The sequence below is a fragment of the Chrysemys picta genome, chromosome 17 (assembly GCF_011386835.1).
Source record: "Chrysemys picta bellii isolate R12L10 chromosome 17, ASM1138683v2, whole genome shotgun sequence".
In the NCBI taxonomy this organism is placed as follows: domain Eukaryota; kingdom Metazoa; phylum Chordata; order Testudines; family Emydidae; genus Chrysemys; species Chrysemys picta.
This window is the reverse complement of record NC_088807.1, coordinates 22,582,687-22,606,823: the sequence shown is the minus strand read 5'-3', so window position 1 is coordinate 22,606,823 and position 24,137 is coordinate 22,582,687. Positions and strand designations below refer to the sequence as shown.

Sequence of the window (24,137 nt, the reverse complement as noted above, 5' to 3'; positions counted from 1 at the left end):
CCTCCAGCCTTTGTCCAGTTTCCCAGGCAGAAGGTGTCACCTGGCCCCAACCCCCCATCCTGGGCTCTCACGTTACATGCTCAGGTATCTTCCCTCAAGGAAAGTCTCCCATCCCCCACACAGTCCCAGTAAAACTCCCCTGCAACATTCCCAGGTCAATACTCCCCACTCCCTGCTGCATCACAGCGATCTCTCCCGAGTCCCCACAGAGACATAGACAAGCTGGGAGCTGCAGGATGCTTGGCCAGGCTGAGGGGCCCAGGGTTTCCTGGGTTTTGCAGGGACTTCTGCTTACTTTGGCTGTTCTAGATTTGGCCTGCAGATTAGAGCCAACATATGATGAATGCAGGAAGAGATGACACATCGTCCACTTCCTATAGCTGGAGCCACCAGCTGAGTTCCTCATTTGGGGCTTGGTTGAGTTGGGCTTCGGGGTGTTGGTGGCAGCGCTGAGGGGCCCCTGGCTGCCCCCATCATGGCATCTGCTCTCACTGTCCTCTTCCTCAGTGAGTATCGAATAAAGCCAGGGCGTGTGCCCGTGGGGGGTGCATCTGAGTCCAGGGCGTGTGCCCATGGGGGGGATCTGAGACCAGGGCATGTGCCCATGGCACGAGGGAGGGTTGAGACTAGGGTGTAGGATCCAGTTGCTCTGGGATCTGGTTATTAACAAGCCGTCTCCTCTCCAGGCTGCTGGCTGGCCGAGCACAGCGGCGTGTGGGGAGGTGAGTATCAGTTTGTGGGGAGGACAATAACATCAAGGACGGGGGAGGGGATAGTGGGATGGAGAAAAGAGGAACTGAGTCCTGAACCTTCCCCAAAACTCAACCCAAACTCCCCCCGTGAGCTCAGACCCGGCCCCGTTCTTCTGTGAACCTCCCCAGTCCTGGCCCCACTAGGGAATAACTAGGAGCTGAATCTGGCTCGTGGGGTCTGATGAAGCAGACGGGAACCATCCTCTAGTTTAATGTCCTGCCCCCACCCCGCCGCCCCCAGGCTGTGAGGATCGGGGGTGGGGGCGACACATGGATTTTTTTCAGCTCATACAAATGCTAACAGGGCCCGTCCATGGGCTCTAGATCCCCTCGGGGAACCGAAATGTTCATGGTCAGTGCAGCCGCAGGCAGAACCCCCAGATCCTCCCCTGCCACGAGATCCACCCCAACACCTCCCTCCCCTGCACTCACAGCCCCACCCCCCCGATCCCTAGGCCTGGGGAAAGGTGGGTCTTGTGAGATTCCTGCCAGTCACAGACTCTATTTCCAACCCCGGGGTGGGGGGCAGAGCTGCAGGGGGCCCACTGGTCAGGCTCCCTGGTTGGCCTCAGGCGGGACCGGGGGGGGGCAGGGGATCTCTCCTGCAGCCAGGTCCTGAGCTACGTCTGGGTGAACCCCCTGCCCCCAACCCCATGGGCAGGCAGTGCCAACCCTGGTAGGGGACAGACTCCTACAGCGGCCGAATGACGGATGGACTGAATTGGGGCAGAGGGAGGCGGGCGGCTGCGTCTTCGCTGTTTAACTCCTGTCTTTTGTTGAAAGCAGCGCGTGAATATCCCAAACCCATGATCTGAGTGTGCCCCAGCAGGGTGGTGGCGCTCGGGCGCCAGACCCACAGGGGGTCTCTGCACCGATGGGACACTCAGAGCCGGGCTCTGCCCTGATCCCTGGGCCCAGCAGAGGGGACGCCCGGCCTGGGAGCGGGGACAGAGTCACTGGGGGGTTCCCCAGTTGGGGGGAGAAGCAGCCACAGGAGATTTGGGGCAGAGGAAGGCCGGGGGCTGGGGCTGGCTGGCCTGGGGCTGCTCTGGTCTAGCACAGGACTGGGGTCACCCGGGCTGGCAAATGCAGCTGGAGCTGCTCAGCATCGCACGGCTGGAACCGGAGTCGGTTGGCTGGCTGGGGCTGACCTGGGACTGGGGCTGTGCCGGGGGTCCTCTGGAGATGGGGATGGGGGGCTGGCTCAGGGTTCTGGCCAGCTGTGGATTCTCGAGCCAGGGGAGGGGGTGGCAAGGGGCACTCAGGGCTCCTGCCACTAGAAGCGGGGCCTTGTGAAGTGTGTGTGTGGGGGGGGGTTGCAGGGCTAGCCTCCTGGAAAGGGGGGTCCACAAACCGCCTATGGGGGATGGAGTCACTGGGGGGAGAAGCAGCCACTGGAGATTGGGGGGGGGGGATCCCTGTCCCTGGGGAAGCTGCGGAGCAGGGGACCTTTCCCAGGGGGATTCTCCCCATCTCGGGGAATGCACAGAGGGCTCGGGGCCCAGGGGCTGCTCAGCCGGCCCCTCCCCACTCCCTTGGAAACCCAGTACTCAGTCGGGAGCTGTGCTGGGGAGGGGCTGGTGGCTGGGTCGCCGTGTCGGCCCCTCCCAGCCCAGGGTCTGCATCTCACGGCCTGTCTCCTTCTGCTCCCAGAGCCCACTCTGCCCAAGCCCTCCGTGTCCATCAGCCGCATCGGGGGGGTCTCCCTGGGGGGAGTCGTGAGCGTCTGGTGTCGGGGGCAGCACCGGGGCATGCGGTTCGTGCTGAATAAAGAGGGACACCATTTCCCACCTGTGGATTCGGACGACAATGAGGCTGTGTTTCTCATCAGCAACGTGCGCCGGGAGGACGGTGGGAGCTACAGCTGCTCCTATCGCGGCAGATCAGAGCCATTTGCTGAGTCGTACCCCAGCGACCCCGTGGAGCTGGTGGTGAGAGGTGAGGGGCCCGGCTCGGCGTTCCCGTTCCCAGCTCCACCCCCAGCCAGACCCTCACGGGGGCTCGGTACCAAAGGGACGCTCAGAGCCTGGCTCTGCCCTGAGCCCTGACCCTGCAGAGGGGACGCCCAGCCAGGGAGCCGGGACAGAGTCACTGGGGGGTTCCCCAGCCAGGGGGGAGCAGCAGCCCTGGAGGTGACTTTAACGCTGTCCCCAGTTTGTATGAAATGTGAGTCGCTATTTAATCCCATGATCCCATCCCCTCTGTTCTCCAGGCCCTGCCCCAGGCAGTGCCCCGGCCCGAGCTGAATGAGGCAGGGGCTGCAGGAGAAGTGGTGGCTCGGTGGACACAGCACTGGGCTGGGACCCAGGAGATCTGGCCCAGCTCCTGGAGCGGCCACAGACTCTGTGTGATGGGAGCATGTTGCGGTTTTCAAAAATATCCTTCACTGGGAGGGGCCTCAATCTTCAGGATTCTCAGACTGAGCACCCAGAAACAGAGATACCAACAGTTATCGGAGACCTCTGCAAACGCTGGCCTCAATAGCGCTGGATCCCTTGTGTTGCGGGTGCATGTAGGGCCCCCGCCATGATCAGGGCCCTGTTGTGCCAGGCGCTGCATAAACCCAGAGTGAAGAGACAGTACCTTCCCCTGGGAGCTCACTGAGGAAAGTGACTATGTCTGTGCCCCAGTTTCCCGCTATGTAGAATGGGAGGCTGACTCCCTTCTTGTGTAGGGTTACCATCCGTCCGTATTTCCCCGGACATGTCCGGCTTTTGCGTCTCTAAATAGCCGTCTGGGAGGAATTGGTAACAAGGTTAAAAGGTCCGGGATTTCCCCCCCTCCCTCCCTCCCTTCCATGCAGAGTGCGGCTGCTGATTAGGTGGCTGGGCCGATTGAGCCGCTCCCATTGGCCTCCAGCAGCCAGAGCCCCTCAACTGCTCCCCCCCCCCGCTCCTGCAGCCCAGTGTAACCACACAAACAGCCCCACCCGGCACCATGTTTTGCCTACAGGTGGACATGGGCATGGTAAGGGGAGTCCCGGGGGGTCAGTCAGGGAGCAGGGGGAGGGTTGGAAGGGTCCCCGGCCTCCACCTGCCACCCCCCCTCCGCGCGTCCCCCCCGTGGACCCCCTGCCTCTCCCTTGCCTGCTTTTACTGCCAGAGCCAGCAGCAACTGCTGTCTGCTGCCCCTGGGTCCTAGTGCCCCCCACCACTAATGGGAAGACAGGATGCCCTTCCACCCTAGCCCTGAGCCTCTCCAACGCCCCAAACCCCTCATCCCCAGCCCTCATCCCCCCACATCCTAATCCTCTGCCCCAGCCCTGAGCCCCCTCCTACATCATGATCCCCTCATCCTCAGACCCACAGCCCTCCCCCTGCACCCCCTCCTGCCCTCAAACTCCCTCCGAAAAGCCTGCACTCCCTTCCTTTGCACCACTTCCCACCCCCAAACTCCATCCCAGAGCCTGCACCCCTCACCTCCTCCTGCACACCCACTCCCTGCCCCAGCCCAGAGCCTGTACCCAGCACCCAAACTCTATCCCAGAGCCTGCATCCTGCACCCCTCCTGCACCCTAATCCCCAGCCCAGGACCTGCACCCCAGACCGCCTTCCCCCACCGAACCCCCCTCCGAGAGCCTTAGGCAGGTGGGGGGGGCGGGTTCTGGGCACCACCAAAATGTCTACAACCCTGCCACCCATGCGAGTGGATAAGGCTCAGGGCAGTCAGGAGACAGGTAGGGTCCTAGGGGGCAGTTAGGGTGGGGGGTTCTCAGCAGGGGGCCGTCAGGGGACAAGAAGTGGGGGAGTTGGGGATTCTGAGGGGGGCAGTCGGGGATGGGAAGTGGGAGGGAGTGGATGGGGTGGGGCGGGGCTAGGGCGGGCTTCATCTCCCCCCCCCCCCAGTGTCCTCTTTTTTGATTGTGGAAATATGGTAACCCTATTCTTGTGTGCGGCTCGGGGCCTGTGGTGCTGGGTGGTGCCAGGCACCAGAGACCAGCTTGTGAGTTGATCTGTGCTCGTGGGGCTGGATGCAGTGAATGGGGCAGGGGCCACACATGGGCATATGAAGATCCCAAGAACTAGGGAGCTGCAGTTCGGTGTCTGTGGGACTGGGAGCCCAGCTCGCAGGGCCGGGATTCTGGGTGGGGGGAACTCTAGGATCTGGGAGAGAATCTCTGCCCGGGGGCCCCAGGATCTGTCCATGGCTGCAGTCGGCCGGGGAGGCCGGGGCTGGGTGTGTGCCCGGGTCTGGCTCTCACAGCCTGTCTCCTGTGCGCAGATCCCAGCTTACCCAGACCCTCCATCTCTCTGAGCCCCACTGGGGCAGACGTCACCATCCGGTGTCAGGGGCAGCGCCGGGACATAAGGTTCTTCCTGCACAAGGCCGGAGACCTGAACCTGCTGCGACATGTGGACCCTGCTGGGGACGGGGCCGAGTTCCGCATCCCCACCGTGGGCCGGCAGCACGGAGGGAACTACAGCTGCAGCTACCGGAACCGATCAGAGCCCTTCGTCTCCTCAGAGCTCAGCGACCCCGTGCAGGTGGTGGTAGTAGGTGAGGGGCCCGGCTCAACGTCCCCGCTCCCAGCCCCACCCCCAGCTGGACCCTCGCGGGGGGCTCCATGCTGCTAGGACGCTCAGAGCCAGGCTCTGCCCTAAGCCCTGGGCCCAGCAGAGGGGACGCCCGTTCGGGGAGCAGGGACGACATGGGTCGCAGGTATAATAGGCCAGGGAAAGCTCTGCCTTCCCTGGCTGGAGCCGCTGCTGAGGGACGTTGGGCTGTGGTTGGCCAGCTGGCCGGGGCCTGGGGCTGGCTGGCCTGGGGCTCCTCTGGTCTAGCACAGGGCTGGGGTCACCCAGGCCAGCAAACGCAGCTGGAGCTGCTCAGCATTGCACGGCTGGAACTGGAGTCGGTTGGCTGGCTCGGGCTGACCTGGGACTGGGGCTGTGCCGGGGGTCCTCTGGAGATGGGGATGGGGGGCTGTGTTATATCTTTGGGGGCAACAGTTTTAGGAAGAAATCACTGGGACACAGAGAGCTGTAAACCTTGGAGCAGCCATTTATTGCTACACAGAGAACTAACCAAAAGCCAGCCCAAACAGGCTGGGCTATCCCCTAATAATCTAACTCAGTTGCCATAGCAACACAAGATTCTATTACCACGACAACCAAATGCACAACAGGCTGGCTCGGGGTTCTGGCCAGCTGGGGTTTCTCCGGCTAGGGGAGGGGGTGGCGAGGGGCACTCAGGGCTCCTGCCACTAGAAGTGGGGCTTTGTGCAGTGGGGGGCTGAGGTTGCAGGGCTAGCCTCCCGGAAAGGGGGGTCCACCCACCGCCCATGGGGGATGGAGTCACTGGGGGGAGCAGCAATTGCTGGAGATTTGAGTCTGAGGGAGGGGGGATCCCTGTCCCCAGGGGGAGCTGCAGAGCAGGGGACCTTTCCCAGGGAGATCCTCCCCGTCTCGGGGGACGCACCGAGGGCTTGGGGCCCAGGGGCTGCTCAGCCAGCCCCTCCCTACTCCCCTGGCAGGGCCAGCTCCAGCTTTTTTGCCGCCCCAAGCGGTGAACCGAAAAAGATAAAATAAAATAAAAAAAGATAAAGCCGCGATCGGCGGCATTTCAGCGGCAGCTCAACCGCGCCGTTTCATTCTTCGGCGGCAATTCGGTGGCGGGCCCTTCGCTCCGAGAGGGACTGAGGGACCCGCCACCGAAGACCCGGACATGCCGCCCCTTTCCTTTGGCTGCTCCAAGCACCTGCTTCCTTTGCTGGGACCCAGAAGATCTGGCCCAGCTCCTGGGAAAGCCACAGACTCTGTGTGATGGGAGCACACCACGGTTTTCAAAAGTGTCCTTCCTTGTGGGGGGGGGGGGGCCTCAATCTTCAGGGTTCTCAGGCTGAGCGCCCACAAACCGAGATGCCCACAGTTAGCGGAGACCTCAATAGCGCTGGATCCCTGGTGTAGCGGGTGCCTGAAGGGCCCCTGCCATGATCAGGACCCTGTTGTGCCAGGCGCTGCATAAACACAGAGTGAAGAGACAGTCCCTTCCCCTGGAACTCACTGAGGAAAGTGAATCTGTCTGTGCCTCAGTTTCCCGCTATGTAGAATGGGAGGCTGACTCCCTTCTTGTGTGCGGCTCGGGGCCTGTGGTGCTGGGTGCTGCCGGGCACCAGAGACCAGCCCGTGAGTCGCTCTGTGCTCGGAGGGCTGGATGCTGTGAACGAGGCAGGGGCCACACATGGGCATATGAGGATCCCTAGAACTAGTGAGCCACGGCTCGGTGTCCGTGGGGCTGGAAGCCCAGCGCGCTGGGCCAGGATTCTGGGTAGGGGGAACTCTGGGATCTGGGAGAGAATCTCTGCCCGGGGACCCCAGGGCTGGGTGAGTGCCCGTGTCTGGCTCTCACAGCCTGTCTCCTGTGCACAGAGCCCAGCTTACCCAGACCCTCCATCTCTCTGAGCCCCACTGGGGTCACCGCCCCAGGGGCAGACGTCACCATCCGGTGTCAGGGGCAGCACTGGGACGTGACGTTCTTCCTGCACAAGGCTGGAGACTCGAACCCGCAGCGGCACATGGACCCTGCTGGGGCCGGGGCCGAGTTCCACATCCCCACCGTGGGCCGGCAGCACGGAGGGAACTACAGCTGCAGCTACCAGAACCGATCAGAGCCCTTTGTCTTCTCGGAGCCCAGTGACCCCGTGGAGCTGGTGGTAGCAGGTGAGGGGCCAAGCTCAGCATCCCCGCTCCCAGCCCCACACCCAGCCAGTCCCTGACGGGGGGCTCCATGCTGCTGGACGCTCAGAGCCAGGCTCTGCCCTAAGCCCTGGGCCCAGCAGAGGGGACGCCCGTCCGGGGAGCGGGGATGACGTGGGTGGCGGGTATAAGAGGCCAGGGAAAGCTCTGCCTTCCCTGGCTGGAGCCGCTGCCGAGGGATGCTGGGTTGTGGTTGGCCAGCTGGTCAGGGCCTGGGGCTGGGGGCTGCTCTGGCCTCGCACAGAGGTGGGGTCACCCGGGCTGGCTGGCGTGACTGGGTTTGCTCGGGCTGGCTGCGGCTGGGGCTCGGGTTGGTTGGCTGGCTGCGGCTGACCCGGGACTGGGGCTGTGCCTGGGGTCCTCTGGTGGCGGGGCTGGGGGGCAGTCTTGGAGTTCTGTCTGACCCAGGGTTCTCTGGCTGGGGGAGGGGGTGGCGAGGGGCACTCAGGGCTCCTGCCACTAGAACCGGGGCCTTGTGCGGGGGGGGGGGGGCAGTTGCAGGGCTAGCCTCCCGGAAAGGGGGTCCAGCCCATGGGGGATGGAGTCACTGGGGGGAGCAGCAGCCGCTGGAGATTTCAGTCCGAGGGAGGGGGGATCCCTGGCTCCAGGGGAAGCTGCGGAGCAGGGGGCCTTTCCCAGGGGGATGCTCCCCATCTCTGGGGACACACAGAGCTTTTGGGGCCTAGGGGCTGCTCAGCCGGCCCCTCCCCACTCCCCTGGATGCCCAGCACTCAATGGAGAGCTGTGCAGGGGAGGGGCCGGTGGCTGGGTCGCTGCGTCGGCCCCTCCCCGCCCAGGGTCTGCGTCTCATGGCCTGTCTCCTTCTGCTCCCAGAGCCCTCTCTGCCCAAGCCCATCATCAGCCCCAGCGGGGAGGTCTCCCTGGGAGGAGATGTGTCCATTCGGTGTCGGGGGCAGGGCCAGGGCGTGCGGATCGTGCTGAATAAAGGGGGACGCCATGTTGCACACGTGGATTCGGAGAAGTCGGAGTTTGAGTTTCCCATCAAAAACGTGCGCCGGGAGCAGGGCGGGAACTATAGCTGCTCCCATCACAGCAGGTCGGAGCCGTTCGTCAGGTGGAGCGACTCCGTGGAGCTGGTGGTGAGAGGTGAGGGGCCCGTCTCGGCGTCCCAGTTCCCAGCTCCACCCCCAGCCAGACCCTCACGGGGGCTTGGTGCCAATGGGACACTCAGAGCCAGGCTCTTCCCTGAGCACTGACCCTGCAGAGGGGACGCCCGGCTGGGGAGCGGGGATGGAGTCACTGGGGGTTCCCCAGCCAGGAGGGAGCAGCAGCCCTGGAAGCTACTTTAACGCTGTCCCCAGTTTGTATGAACTGTGCGTCGCTATTTAATCCCGTGATCCCATCCCCTCTGCTCTCTAGCGCCTGCCCCAGGCAGTGCCCCGGCCCGGGCTGAATGAGGCAGGGGCTGCAGGAGAAGCGGTGGCTTGGTGGATACGGTGCTGGGCTGGGACCCAGGAGATCTGGCCCAGCTCCTGCTGCGGACATAGACACTGTGTGATGGTATCTCGTCGCGGTTTTCAAAAGTGTCCTTCATTGTGGGGGGGCCTCAATCTTCAGGGTTCTCAGGCAGAGTGCCCACAAGCTGAGACGCCCACAGTTAGCGGAGACCTCTGCAAATGCTGGCCTCAATAGCGCTGGATCCCTTGTGTTGGGGGAGCATGTAGGGCCCCCGCCATAATCAGGGCTCTGTTGTGCCAGGCGCTGCATAAACACAGAGTGAAGAGACAGTCCCTTCCCCTGGCAGCTCACTGAGGAAAGTGACTGTGTCTGTGCCTCAGTTTCCCACTATGTAGAATGGGAGGCTGACTCCCTTCTTGTGTGCGGCTCGGGGCCTGTGGTACTGGGCGGTGCCGGGCACCAGAGACCAGCCCGTGAGTCGCTCTGTGCTCGGGGGGCTGGATGCAGTGAATGAGGCAGGGGCCATATGTGGGCATATGAGGATCGCAAGAACTAGGGATGTTCCTCCTCTAAAATAGGGACAACTGCGCCCAGACCTGCTCTGCAGTGACTCCAGGTGTGAATGGCACCTGGCTGGGGCAGGGACCATCTCTTGGCCTTCCTCTGTTACAGGAAAACCCAAGGAAGTGAGTACCCCACCCAGCGAGGGATGGGTTAAGGCCGCCGCTAAGCCGAGCTGTAAAGGGGTCATAGCTTGGATGGGAGACAGGGAAGGAAACCCAGGTGCTGGGGCAGAGTCCCAGCAGGGGGCACACTCCCCTGGCAGTGAGATCTGGTCCCAAAGCCCCTGGGCAGCACTAGGGGGCGCTGTGCTGCAGGGGGTGGGGCAGGGGGCTCTGTAGGAGCCACTGGGCTGCCGGGGGCAGGAACCTGTCTCTAGGGTATCCAGGCTCAGCAGCTGGAGGGGGCGGGGCTCCCCCTGGCAGAGCGTGGGGGGCAGGGATTCTGTCCTGGCCCCGCCCCATCCCAGCTGCCCTGTAGGGCAGAGGGGCAGGGCTGATACATGGGGATCAGGGTCGACTCATGGACAAATCTGCTTCATGTCTTTGCAGGGTAAGGACCAGCGCTGAGACAGAGCAGATGAGACCCCAGCTCTGCTTCCCACCCCAATCTACCTGCCCTAGGATTCAGGACTCCGGGGTTCTCTCCCCGGCTCGGGATGGGAAGTGGTGTCCAGTGGTTACACCAGGGGGGCGAGGAGGTTTTAATGTTGTACTTTTTAGTTATTTTCCTAATGATAGGTTGATTCTCATTAGTTGATAACCATTAAAAATGTTGATTTGCAACTAAATATAGTCTTTACACTAAATCTGGTGCTTTTTCTTTTGCTAACCATGATGGCCAACTGTATCTATCCACATTGATTGAAGCAGTTATATGGAGTCATTTACATTTCTTCAGTCTAATTTTTACATTTTGATTATGTTGGAAAATGGCAAATGATACATTTATTTCCTAGATTATGCTGATTTTTTTACTTCTGATTTGTCCAAACTCTGTTTGGATGGAAATTCAAATGCACTCAAAAATGCACAGAAACAGCATTTTCAATATGTTTATTAATTAAATAAAACTACTTTAAATGTGCTGAATTCACAATAAAAAAAAGTGGATCGAAACGTATTTTTCATTTGAACCTAACTGATGTAAGGAGGTATCTGCAGTTAGTGATATGAACTGATTGTTTCTGGTCATCGTATCTCTCAGATATTAGAACTAGTAGATCTGATCCCCCCACATGTAGTATTTATTCATAGATTGGAAGTGGAAAAGAAGCTTTCCTGCTTTCTCAACTCCCCGTAAGTATCTGAAATTTGAATGAACGTGTCATTGAACTGAACGAGCTGAATACACTGAACTGAAGAAAAGATTCTTTCTGTGCCTGCAGAAGAGGCGACTGCTGTCAAAAGCTGGTTTTACCCTTTCAGCAAACTCTGGTTCCAGGTGCTCGGCCAACGACTTCCACGAATTCAGTGGTTTGACGTCCATTAAAACTGGGCAGCAAACACGGACTAAACTACAGCAAGTTTAGGCATTAACATGGATTGTCATAATTTCAAATTTAATCCCCAATAGTTTTGTTTTTAAACAAACAAACAAACATGTTTTTTATTTAAATGAAAATAATCCAATTGACATTTTTCTTAAATCCCTTTTGTGTTTTTTTTTGTTTTTGAAAAAATCCTTTTGATTCACCCTGATTTTAGAAGAACTTCCACATTCAAGTTAATCAAACTCTCTCTATTTCGTTATAGGAGAGAAAGAAGCAAAATTCATCATATCACTAATTCATTGAAAATTATTTACTCGATCTTAAAAGAGACTAACTAGAGGGTCGGACACTTGTTTGTTTATCTAGGCCCAGTTTCCATTCCTGAACCAGCAACAATTGCAGGGGATAATGCCCCAAACCCTACAGTTTATTGTCAAATCGTCTGAGCCATTCCTCGTCTGTTCTTCTTGTTTTATAAGTTTGAGACCAACAAAAACTTCCCCTCGGCAGTCGGTGCCCATGTGGCGCTGCAGACAGAGGAGCCTGAGCAGTAACCTTGTGACATCGACCACAACTCAGCACCCGCCCATCACTCACTCCCTCCACTAACCCTGATCTTAAATCCGCACCCTGCCGCCTGCCTGGGTCATCTCTCCCTTTGAAACCGGCAGGTTATCTCATTTTAACCAATGTGGTTGAATTATGCAAATCTCCTGGAGAGAGTTAGCACTGACTGGCTGAGTTAACTGTGATGTTACAAAGCGCCTCCGCCTAGAGAACCAATTTAATGAGCGTGGTGCAGAAAATCAGGCTTTTCTGGTGCTGCTGTTTTCCACTTGTCACCAAGACCAACAAGGTTCTTCCCACGGATGCCGAGAAATTTTGAAATCAATTTAATGTTGTTTAAAAATTATCGTGTTACAGACAGACAAAGAAATGCCATTGAACTGACACAGGGTGCTACAGCTGCCGATATAGCACCAAATTAGACTTGCCCGTCTGGTCAGAGCCCAGAGACCCCGTGGACCTCGTGGTAGCAGGTGAGGGCGCAGCTCAGTGTCCCTGCTCCCAGCCCCACCCCCAACCGGACACTCAGGGTATTTCGACGCTCAGAGCCAGGCTCTGCCCTGAGCCTTGGGCCCAGCAGAGGGGACACCTGGCTGGGGAGTGGGGACAGAGTTATTGGGGGGTTCCCAGCTGGGATAAGGAGCAGCTGCTGGAGATTTGGGGCTGAGGGAGAGGGGGATTCCTCAAAAACAATGACAAAACAGCTGTGGTGGGGAGGACCCCAAGGATTCCTGGGCAGCTGAAGTAGGGTGAGAAAGAAAACACATGGGACAGCAGGCAGCAGCTCCCCACAGCCCAGAATGCTCCTGGTGGAAAGGGCTGGTAGAGTTTGGAGGGAGGCTGCCCAGTCCCTGGAGAGAGACACCAGCCCCCAGTGAGGTAGCAACCGGCACCAGACAAATCAATTAACAGCAGGATACTAAGGGAGGAAAAATAACTTTTGAAGTGGTAAGAGTGTGGCCCATTACAGACAGTTGACAAGAAGGTGTGAGTAACAGTAGGGAGAAATCAGTATTGGGGATATTAGGTTTAGGTTTTGCAATGACCCACCCAGTACCAGTCTTTATTCAGGCATAATCTGATGTTGTGCAGTTTGCAAATTAATTCCAGTTCTGCAGCTTCACGTTGGAGTCTGTTTTTGAAGTTTTGTTGTTGAAGAATTGCCAGTTTTAGGTCTGTTATTGAGTGACCAGAGAGATTGAAGTGTTCTTGTAGAGTGTGGACTCATGCCTGCGGCGCCTCCTGCTGGTCATCTTCGGGAATTAGCTCTCACACCTTGGAACACCCTCTGGAGGCCGGTGATCCATCTGTCCTCTGGCCCCCCCGTGTCCCTCCCTGGACCCTGGTGCCCTTGTACCTGGGGTGCTGCCTGTGATGAAGTGGGGGTTTTTCTTGTTTTCTGTGGGGTTTCAATGGTTTGCATGCGGAGGGGGTGGGACTCAGTTTCCCTGGGTGTTACTGGTTTAACGAGGTGAGGGGAGAGGAAGTTTGTTGTTACAGAGAACCGGGGAGGGAACTTGGGACTGCAGCCAATGGCCTGGAGGATGGATACCCCAGTGACTGGTGACCTGAAACCCCGACCCAGAGACCCAGCTCAGGAGTTGCAGCCAGTTCTGGCCAGTGGGAGAACAATGGGCTGCACAGTGAGGGCCCACTGACCTAACCAGCCAGTTCCAGCCAGAGGACAGAAGCGAGTAGAGGAGGCCCCAGTTTATGACCCTGTTTACCTGGAGAGAAGACAATGAACAGAGGCGGGGCTAGGGGCAGGGGATATCAGATACCCAGCTGGGAAGCTGGGGGGCTCTGGGCTGGAGAGGGGGAGCAGACAGAGCCTGCCTGGATGCAGAGAAACTGGGGTGTGCTGGGCTGAGGGAGGCCAGGCCTGAGGCCCTGAGAGTTTCCTGTGCTGTGTTCAACTCTCAATAAATCCTCCTGTTTTATGCTGGCTGAGAGTCACTCCGGGCTAGAGAACAGGGTTGCATCAACCCCTTCGGGGGTGGTGGAGGCTCTGGGGGTCCAGAGCAAGTGGACTCCCTGAGGTGGTCCACGGCGAGAAACAGGTGTGCTAAGGCTCAGAGAGGTGCGGCACCAGGAGGTGGAGGGGCCTCACCCTGAGAGATAGTGGACTCCTAAGAAGGGCTGTCTCACTGAAAGGGGTACCCCCCATGGACCGCATGGGGCCATGAGTCGGCACAATCTGTGAGTCCATGACACTGCCCCCTGGCAGTAACCCCTCTGTCTTAGGGTCTCCCCTCCCCAGGGAACCCCCAACTGTTATACCAATAGAATAAAAACCAGAAGGATATGGTTAAGAGGGATAAGGCAAAGATGCGACATTTATTGTAAAGATAATAATAAAGCAAAGCTAAAAGTAAACAATCTTGTTTGACTACTTATTCCTATCACTACTTATTCCTTATACACACACACACACACACACATTATATATATATGACAAAGTTCCTCCTCTATCTTGGTGCGTCCTGTGCTTATTGGTGGATTTTCTTGCCTCAGAGATTCACTATGTGGGTTGGGGAACAGCCCAGAGACCTTCCCCTCTGGAAAAACCCACAGTCCAGGTCAATTGGGAGGTTTGGGGAAAACCCAGGCCCGCCCTCTACTCAGGGTTCAAGCCCAGGGCCCTGTGGACTGCAGCTGTCTATAGAGCCTCCAGTAACTGCTGCATGACAGCTACAACTCCCTGGGCTACTTCCCCATGGCCTCCTCCAAACACCTTCCTTAGTCTCACCACAGGACATTCCTCCTGGTGTCTGATAATGCTTGTGGTCCTCAGTCCTCCAGCAGCACACCCTCTCACTCTCAGCTCCTTGTGCCTCTTGCTCCCAGCTCCTCACACTCACACCACAAATTGAAGTGAGCTCCTTTTAAAACCCAGGTGCCATGATTAGCCTGCCTTAATTGATTCTAGCAGCTTCTTCTTAATTGGCTTCAGGTGTCCTAATTAGCCTGCCTGCCTTAACTGGTTCTAGCAGGTTCCTGATTACTCTAGTGCAGCCCCTGCTCTGGTCACTCAGGGAACAGAAAACTACTCATCCAGTGACCAGTATATTTGCCCTCTACCAGACTCCTGTACCCCACTGGTCTGGGTCTGTCACAATATATATTCATTCACACAATCATTCATTCAAGTTCTGTATTGGTGTTATAGTTACCAGCCTAGAAGCTGCTCATGCCAAGTTACTGGCCAGGTATCTTGGTCATGAGGATGGAGCCGAGTCCGTGTCAGGTGCACCTGATGCTCCTGGAGGTTGGCAGCAGAACCAGAGACTCAAAGTCCTCAGTCTTTAGAGTCCATTCTTATAGGAATTAATTCCTATATTAGTCTATGGGAGCTGTTGCATCCTGCTGTTGCTGACTCAATCAGCAGATGGCACATTCCTGGTGGCTCCACACTGTCCAAAGTTTGTGTTTCTCATCCTTCCAGGTGATGGGGTGGATCCCAGTTTACCCTCCGGGGGTTGTCTGGTGGTCCACTTGACACATTCTTCGGCAGATGGATACTCCCTTTCTAGGCTGGCACCTCCCTAACCATTCATGTACATCAAGCATTCATCAATATACATTCCATATCTTAACCATATTTTTAATTTACTGTCTCCACCACTTTCGGGGTGTGTGCTAATTCATTTGAGACTGGGGGTCTCTTCCTAATAGCCATTTCTCTTACAATGTAGTGAAAGTCACTTAACGGCTTATAGCATTTGTTTATATTGTAACAATTACAGAATAAACTGCCTGAAGCACAGTGTCAATTAATGGCTTAAGGCTCACAGCAGGTCTAGTAACATAGTGTTCACTTCAAGAACAAAGTCAATTAACTTGTTTGTAAGTTTTACATAGTAATAAAGTATCTTTCACAGGACAGAAACAATCCATGGTTTCTATAGACAGTAGCTTACAAGTTTTACCAGAAGACACAAGAGATTTTTGTACTTGGTGAAACCGTTGGATTTTAAAGTGTGGGGGACAAATTATGGGGGGGGTCACGGTCACTTGGGGTAATCACTGTTTCTTGGGGGAATCACTGTTAGTACCTTCTTTAATATCCCTACATTATCCCCCTTTTGACACTACGATATTTATATAATCGTTAGTGTCACTTTCTTTTTAACCTGTTTAAGAGAAGGTACTGTGAGGCAATATGTGTTTCTGATTCCAATTTAGCGTACATTCTTTTTATCTGAAAACACATGCCACACATACCAATTATACAAATACAATGTAATATCAAGACTACTATCAAGGGGTGTAGCATTACTGATAGAATGCCAGTGGTAGTCAGGGACCATCCAGAGAATATATCATACCAGTGGTAGGTTGTAATTTGTTTCTCTGCGGTGGCAATTCGTAACATGTCTCCATTGGCATGTATAATATCAATAGTTCCATTTCCCACTTGGTCATCTGTCTGGTCTAAAAATTTGGTCACTTCAGTAGTATACAGCTCGATAGTATTCATCACCATGCAATTTTGACAGGTCTGTATGCCCAATTAGGGCCCATTTAAACTATTCAATACCATGGTAGGTTACGAAAAAAAGCCTTTAAAACATTAAATAATATTAAAAACTAGGTTTAAATTCTTACCTTTCAAGTCTTTCTGTAGAACGAGGCAACTTTCCTGGTTCAGACCCTCTCAGACTTCTTATCACCGCCTTTGGATCGGCCCAATAAGAGGTTGTTTTCTGATCCAATCCTAGAGTCCCAAGACTAAACAAGAGCCAACTCCCTTCTTTTCCCCCACCCTCCTCTCTCTTCCCCCCTTTTAACTGTTTTATTCTTATCTATAGAAACAGATCCCCAGCATTTCTCCTGCCATGTAACCCTTGCACAGAGGGTTTTTTTATAAAAGATAAAACCATAAGCTTTTAGTAACAAACAATTAAAAAAAAAATTTCCTAGATTTTAAACTAACAGGAGTTATTTATTTAGTAAGCACAATATGAAGGTGCAGGTTTTATTGGGACTCTAGGATTGGATCAGAAAAATGAATTCTATGATGCTGCTGTAAAACAACCTCTAATTGGGCTGATCCAAAGGCGGTGGTAATACGTCTGAGATGATCTGAACCAGGAAAATACCCTCATTCTACAGAAAGACTTGAAAGGTAAGAATTCTCCCTCTCTCTCTCTTTCTGATTCAACCATGTGCTCTCTATTTTTGCCCTTTGCAAAGGGAGCTCTCTTTTCCTGTCCTGCTCTTTCTTTTAACCTCTCTCTTTCTCTTAACCTACCCTGATACTGAATGCTTTTTTCTTTACTTTTTTTACCCGGTGCTTACCAAACAGGCTCTACCTGCTTCTCTCTTTTTTTATTTTTCTTTCTTATTCTGATTTTACCATGTGCTCTCTATTTTTGTCCTTTGCAAAGAGGGCTCTCTTTTCCCTTTTCTTGCCCTGATCTTTCTTTTAACCTTTCTTTTTTTTAACCTACATGGGTATTGAATAGTTAAAACGTTTTTTTATTCATTTTTTTACCCTGTGCTTACCAAACAGGTCCTGTCTTAGTAAAATCCTTTTTAAACCTAGTTTCTAATATTTTTAAAGGCTTTTTTTCTTAACCTACCCTGGTATTGAATAGTTTAATGGTTTTTTATTTACTTTTGCCTTAGTAATTCACTTTTTAAACCTAGTTTTAATACTATTTAATGTTTTAAAGGCTTTTTTTTAACCTACATGGATATTGAATAGTTTAATGGCTTCTTTCTTCACCTCTTTACCCTGTACTTATGAATCAGGCTTTGCCTTAGTAATTCACTTTTTAAACCTAATTTAATATTATTTAAAGTTTTAAAGGCTTTTTTCTTAACCTACCCTGGTATTGAATAGTTTAATGGCTTTTTTCTTAGCCACCCTTTTACCATGGGGTTACTAAACAGGCTTTGCCTTAGTAAATTCCTTTTTTAAACCTAGTTTTTAATATTATTTAATGTTTTAAAGGCTTTTTCTATAACCTACCATGGTATTGAATAGTTTAATGGTTTTTTATTTACTTTTTTACTCTGTGCTTACGAAACAGTCTTTGTCTTAGTAATTCACTTTTTAAACCTCGTTTTATTGTTTTTAGATGTTTTTTTCTTAACCTAAATGGATATGGAATAGCTGAATGGTTTTTTATTTACTTTTTACCCTGGGTTTACAAAACAGGGTTTGCCTTAGTAAATTTCCTTTTTAAACCTAGTTTTCAATATTGTTTTACTCTTTTCTTAAACTAACCCTTTAAAAACAAATATTTCCTTTTTTCTTTAAGTTCTATCTTTCTATTCTTGAATAACCTGTCTTTACCAACCTCTCTCCTAACTCAACCACCAACTTTATTGCCTGTCTGAACAGGATCTGGTATGGCTGGATCTTAGTTCTCAGCCTGTTACTGTTGGGAATGGCTGCTAATTTTAGCGGCAGTATCTCTGGCCAGTTTTTACCGGTGTTGTCTGCAACTTTCCTAAGGGCTTCTTTAATAGTGCAGTTCATCCTCTCTAGTTGTCCTGAAGACTGCGGTCTGTATGGGTTCTGGAGTTTGTGTGAAACCCCTAATGCTTTAATCATTAGAGTAAATATGTCTCCCACAAAGGATCCTCCGTTGTCTGAGTCAATAATGTCAGGAGACCCATATCTGTAAAGCACTTCAGAGAATAGTTTCTTAGCGGTTGTGCGGGCGCTATTGTTCCTCGTAGGGAAAGCTTCCACCGAACCTGAAAAGGAATCTATGATTACAAGTAGATATCGAAATCCTTCTTTACTCCTTGGCAATTTATCAATGAAGTCAATTTGGATTCTATGCCAGGGTCCCAGCCTTCTTTGATGTAGCATCTGAGGCTGGTGTGGAGGACGAGCTTTATCTTTGGCACACTGTATACAATTCCAGACCCATGTATTCACATCATCTCTCATCCCCTTCCATTCTGCCACTTGCTTTAATCTTCCCAGCGTCCCTTCCACTCCTTCATGCATGAACTGATGAGCTATGTTCACCAGTTCCTGTCTTTCAATTCTTCCCGGGATGCGGATTGCTTCTAATACCTTCTTTTCCTGCCTTCGGGTCACCGCTGCTATCCCTTCATAATCTCTGACTATGGCATCAGCACGGTTATTCCATACTGTTTCAGCTGCGGAGGCTTTTCCATGTGCCTTGACATTTTTGATTTTAAGCTGGTTGAGATGAGAGGTAACCCAGGCATAGATCCATCTCCATTCATCTATATATACTATATCTTTCCCATCTGTGGCTTTCCAATTGTTCCTCTACCAATCAAACATCCAATATTGCACCCTGTTTACACAAGTAATTGCTGTCAGCATAGATGTATACAGTCTTGGGGCAGTTCTCTGTTTTATATTGTTTAAGGACTTGGTATATGGCATGGAGTTCAGCATGTTGGGCTGAGCCATGATCCAAATACCCCTTTAGTACCTCCTCTTCTAAATTGATGGCTGCATATCTGATTCTCTTTTCACCATGCACCACCATGGAACTGCCATCGGTGAACCAAATATGTCTCTCCTGACCCATGGGATCCAATTCTTCCAGCGGGGGTGCTTGGGCTTGGGATATCCTCTGTTCTAGTGTGACTGCTGGACATACATGCTTAGTTCCCTTTTCAATAAGATCATGTGTCAGCATGTCGAGTCTGGATACAGTGTCAGCCTGGACTCCTCTGTTTACCAGTGTTAGAGTCCATTGTGCCATTCGGGTGTTGGACACCCTGCCTCCGATTAGTTTTCCAGATAGGATGTATTTCAGAGGCGTATGTGTGCTTTGTATAGTAATTGGGGCACTGCTGGTAAGTGGCTCGAAAGACTGAACGGCCCATACCGCTGTCAGGCATTCACGTTCACAGGCATCAAAATTTAGTTCAGCTCCCTGTCGTTTTTTATATTCATAAGCCACAGGTACCAATGTTTGGTTTTCATTTTGTTGCAAGAGAGTAGCTGCCATGGCCACCTCATTAGCTGCTAACCGGATGACAAATGGTTGAGATTCATCTGAGAAGCATAAAGCAGGAGCTGTTTGGGCTTTTTGCTTCAGGATATTTAAAGCGTTCTCCAGGTCTGCAACCCATTCCCAATGCGTCTTCTATTTTAGCAGTTTCCATAAAGGAAGTGTGATCTCTGCATATTTATAGATATGGGGTCGTAGAAAGTTAAATCCGCCCAGCAAAACCCTAAAGGAGTGCACATCGGTAGGGGCTAGCATTTCAATTAAAGCCCGTACCTTCCTTTGATCTACCTGCCTTCCCTCCTGGCCAATCGAAGTTAGTTCAATCAGGGAGGGTGATGTCCTCTGCTAGCAGTTGAGGTTTGAACACCAAGGGAGGAGAAACTGTTTCTGTAGTTGGATAGCCATTCACAGTCTTTGTTTAATCCTGATCTGATGGTGTCAAATTTGCAAATGAACTGGAGCTCAGCAGTTTCTCTTTGGAGTCTGGTCCTGAAGTTTTTTTGCTATTTTTTTGCTGTTTTTGCTTTAAAGGTAGCCATCTTACAGCAAAAAAACTTCAGGGCTTGGTTCTCGCTTTCTAGTCCCCTGAGTGCTGTAACTTGATCTGTCAAGAATTTTTCTGTACCTTTTAAATTCCAGCAGTACCTCTTTTATCATTTCCATTTGATTCTGTGAGTGTATTGCCATAATTTTCCAATTCTCTATCCCTTTTTCCAATTGGTTTAGCTTTTCCTGCAGAGAGTTTTTCTTTTCTTTGCAGTTAGCTAAGCGGAGGTAACTGTCATTACATGCCTCCCATAATAGCCAAATTGCTGCCGCGTCGCGTTTGGCAGTGCTAGAAGGTTTGTACATGAGGATGTATTGTGCCGATCTATCCTCTAGATCTGAAATAGTATAAACATCTGCAAGGGCTTGTTCAGTCCAAAGACTGTGTCCATAATTTCGAAAGATTTGTTTATAAGGTGTTATTTCTTTAACAAAGGTGAGGTAGGCGCTCCTTCTGGTTCCATTTCTACTTCTGTCACTGATCCATCCTGTCTTTTTCTAAACATGTATTGGGTAGTATAATACAGTCCTCCCTGGAGGTCAACAGATTTATTTAAATTTTTCTCCTTACTACCTCCCTGGAGGTTAGCAGGATATATTCCAAATCTCTCTCCTTACTACCTCCCTGGAGGGTAGCAGGATATATTTCAAATCTTTACTTTACTTCCTCCCTGGAGGCCAGCAGGTTTATCTAACAAAATAGAAATGCCAAGCTCAATATAGCTGGTGGTGTGCACACCAATTTTTCACAATACCTGTGGCTTTCCTACCAATAATCCCCCTTTTGCAATTCTCCACCAAAATGTTATACCAATAGAATAAAAACCAGCAGGATCTGGTTACGAGAGATAAGGCAAAGATGCCACATTTATTGTAAATATAATAATAAAGCAAATATAAAAGTAAACAACATTGTTTGACAACTTATTCCTATCACTACTTATTCCTTATATACACACACACATATATATGATGCATCTGATGAAGTGGGTTTTAGCCCACAAAAGCTTATGCTGAAATAAATTTGTTAGTCTCTAAGGTGCCACAAGTCCTCCTGTTCTTTTTGCGAATACAGACTAACACGGCTGCTACTTTGTAACCATATATATATATATATTTATTCACACAATCATTCATTCAAGTTCTGTATAGGTGTTATAGTTACCAGCCTAGAAGCTGCTCATGCCAAGTTACTGGCCAGGTATCTTGGTCATGAGGATGGAGCCGAGTCCGTGTCAGGTGCACCTGATGCTCCTGGAGGTTGGCAGCAGAACCGGAGACTCAAAGTCCTCAGTCTTTAGAGTCCATTCTTATAGGAATTAATTCCTATGTTAGTCTATGGGAGCTGTTGCATCCTGCTGTTCCTGACTCAATCAGCAGATGGCACATTCCTGGTGGCTCCACACTGTCCAAAGTTTGTGTTTCTCATCCTTCCAGGTGATGGGGTGGATCCCAGTTTACCCTCTGGGGGTTGTCTGGTGGTCCACTGGCCCCGATCAGAGCCCTTCATCTCCTCGCAGCCCAGCGACCCCGTGCAGCTGGTGGTAGCAGGTGAGGGGCCCGGCTTGACGTCCCCGCTCCCCGCCCCAGCAGGACACTCGCGGGGGCTCCATGCTGCTGGGACGTTCAGAGCCAGGCTCTGCCCTGAGTCCTGGGCCCATCAGAGGGGACACCCGGCCGGGGAGCAGGGACAGCATGGGTGGCGGGTATAATAGGCCAGGGATGGCTCTGCCTTCCTTGGCTAGAGCCGCTGCCGAGGGATGGTGGACTGCGGCTGCTCGAGCTGGCCAGCCGGACGGGGGCTGGGGTTGACCAGCTGGCTGGGCCTGGGGCTGTTTCGGCTGGCACAGGGCTGGGGTCAGTCGGCCGGCATGGCTGGGCTCAGGTTGATTGGCTGGCTGGGTCTGACCCAGGACTGGGGCCGGCCTGGGGTTCCACAAATGAAACAGGATTTGAATCAGGCAGTGTCTCCCCCTGATAGATGGGACAAGCAGGTTACAGATCCTCAATACATAGACTGGACTCCATCCCATCCTGCAACCACCCTTCCCCAGTTCAAAGTCTTTGTCCTCCAGATGTTCCTCCAGGTGTTGTGTTGTGGGGAAGAGAAGCCCAGGGATTATGTCCCTTCCCCTCTTTTATATTTTCTTCCAGAACTTTGCTGTGACCCAGGGATCAGCCAGTCCCCATTGTCAAGCAATCTCCATTGTACACAGTCTCTGGGATAGTGGATTCTTTCCTTGAGGGGTGTTGATGAGCCATTAACAGTGTCTGTCTGGTCCTCTCTTGCAGTTGAAAGGTTGCTGTGGGCGTCTCCCAACCTCACAACATATTTCAGTAGCACACCCACCTTTGCTTCATAACTTCACATACAAGGACAGCACATACAGTCCAACAGGACATGAATGTTCAAGAGATCAAGACTTTTAAAATGATGCCTCACAAGTCAACCTTGTACCCAACCTATCATAATTCTATCATAGTGAGGAACACAGGGGCTCCAGGGAGCTACTTTAAGGTACAGATTGTCACACTTTGGTATCACCCTAGCGCAGCCAGAGCCTGGGCACGAGGCCAGAACCTGTGAGGAAGAGACTGTGAACTTCCTTTCCCTTGCACAGGCGGCTGTTTGTGGTGTCCCCGTGTCCACAGGTCGGGTGACTTGTTTCCTTTAACCTTCCCCATCTTTTCCTTATTTGTTTATGATTTGCTGTTTAATAAATTGTACGTGCTCTGAACTCTATGTACTGATCAGTGGGTCACGGAAGGATCCGGTGCAAAGAGAGTGCCCCAGAGTCGGGACACCCTTGTCCCTGTCCTAAGTGACCACGACAAGACTGGGGTCGAGCCCCCAGAGATCCTGGGCCCACCCTTGCCAGGGTTACAAGGACTCTGCTGCACGGGAGGGAGGAAGGGGAGCCCTCGAGGTCAGGCAGGCCTCTGGGTAAAGGGAGTGGGAGCGAGGACTCAGATCCTTTCTCTAGCCAATCCCACTGGGGCGTGTATAAGCCAGGAAAGTTCCCCATAATAGCGGGACCATTCCCCCACTTACACTAGGAGCGGGGTCAGCGGCCACCCTGCCCATCCATCTGGAGAGTGAAATGAACCGGTTCCTCCTCCCAAAGCCCGGCTGGTCTGGAAACAAGCGGCTCTGCTCCGGTGACTCCCGAAGGAGCGGGACTTGGAGCCGGTCTGACTCCGGCTGTTGGCCGCGGTCGCTCAGCCCCCATTTCAATAGACAGGCCGGGTTTGACTCCTTGTCTGTGGGGCTAACCCGAAAGCTTTGCCCTTGAACAGCTACGGCTGGGGGTTTGCCCAGGAGCTGAGTAGAACCAGGGGCTCGGTTTGAAATGAGCCCCGACCCCCGGTCTGTGTAACACTGGTGAGGGAGAGAGTTTCCAACCCCCCTGAGCCCTCTGGGCCTGTGAGACCCTCTTCAAAGAACAGCAGGGAACGGGAGTTTGGGGGGACATTCTGAGGGTCAGGGGGAAGGCATAGGAGAGGAGATGGGCTGAGATCAGGGAGGGAGTGGGGACAGGAATTCGAGGGGAGACAGAAACGGGGCAGGTATTGGAGGGGAGATGGGAGAGGGCAGTGAGGGTTGAAAGGGGGACAGGGACATGGGGGAGACGGGCTGGAGTTGGTGCAGGATGCGCGGGTTGAAGGGGAGACAGGAGAGGGGCAGAGAGGACGGGGATTTGAGGGGAGATGGGATGTCTATATTAACAAGCCTGTGTCACATCCCTCTCTAGGGGCCTGGCCATATAACCGTTCATAGTGTCTCCTCCAGCTCGGGGGTAGGGTCTCTGCGGGGGCGTTAGAAGGTCCCTGGGTCCCTCCCGGCTGGTGACCCTTTCGGGGCCCAAGATGGAATTTCTCTTTCTGTGATTTTCTTTTGAACCTGGTTTATTTATTTCACATGGTGAGAAAAGCCCCTTAGAACCAGGCGTTACAGTGTAAACCTATCACGGCTCAGCTATGGCAGAAGGGGCAGCAAACCCAGGCGTCCCCATCGTGCCCACTCCTCACACGGTGCCACGGCTCGTGTCACAGGTGGGCAGGTTGGCAGGCTGAGAGGGAATTCTGCAGAGTCAAACCCTCCAGTACCAGGAAATGCCAGTTAAGTTATCCTTAACTCTGCCCCCTT

At 52.9% G+C, this 24,137-nt stretch overlaps 2 protein-coding genes across 2 annotated transcripts; both read left to right on the top strand.

Annotated features, from left to right (window-relative positions):
- Window positions 1-375: 375 nt before the first annotated feature.
- Window positions 376-4,512, top strand: LOC112061397 (leukocyte immunoglobulin-like receptor subfamily A member 6). Its single transcript, XM_024114401.3, has 3 exons — window positions 376-506; window positions 687-722; window positions 2,406-4,512. Exons 1-3 carry the CDS (start codon window positions 476-478, stop codon window positions 2,798-2,800), a joined length of 462 nt encoding a protein of 153 aa, XP_023970169.2. The 5' UTR covers window positions 376-475; the 3' UTR covers window positions 2,801-4,512.
- On the top strand, window positions 3,690-10,545 carry LOC135972115 (immunoglobulin superfamily member 1-like). Its single transcript, XM_065570968.1, has 5 exons — window positions 3,690-3,738; window positions 4,974-5,249; window positions 7,121-7,411; window positions 8,282-8,554; window positions 9,979-10,545. Exons 1-5 carry the CDS (start codon window positions 3,690-3,692, stop codon window positions 9,981-9,983), a joined length of 894 nt encoding a protein of 297 aa, XP_065427040.1. The 3' UTR covers window positions 9,984-10,545.
- The last annotated feature ends 13,592 nt before the right edge of the window (window positions 10,546-24,137 follow it).

Coding starts and splice junctions, on each gene's coding strand:
- LOC135972115 (XM_065570968.1), top strand. CDS start 3,690: ATGTTTTGCCTACAGGTGGACATGGGCATGGTAAGGGGAGTCCCGGGG. Junction 5,250..7,120: donor CGTGCAGGTGGTGGTAGTAG/GTGAGGGGCCCG, acceptor TCCTGTGCACAG/AGCCCAGCTTACCCAGACCC. Junction 7,412..8,281: donor CGTGGAGCTGGTGGTAGCAG/GTGAGGGGCCAA, acceptor TTCTGCTCCCAG/AGCCCTCTCTGCCCAAGCCC.
- LOC112061397 (XM_024114401.3), top strand. CDS start 476: ATGGCATCTGCTCTCACTGTCCTCTTCCTCA. Junction 507..686: donor TCTCACTGTCCTCTTCCTCA/GTGAGTATCGAA, acceptor TCTCCTCTCCAG/GCTGCTGGCTGGCCGAGCAC. Junction 723..2,405: donor GCACAGCGGCGTGTGGGGAG/GTGAGTATCAGT, acceptor TTCTGCTCCCAG/AGCCCACTCTGCCCAAGCCC.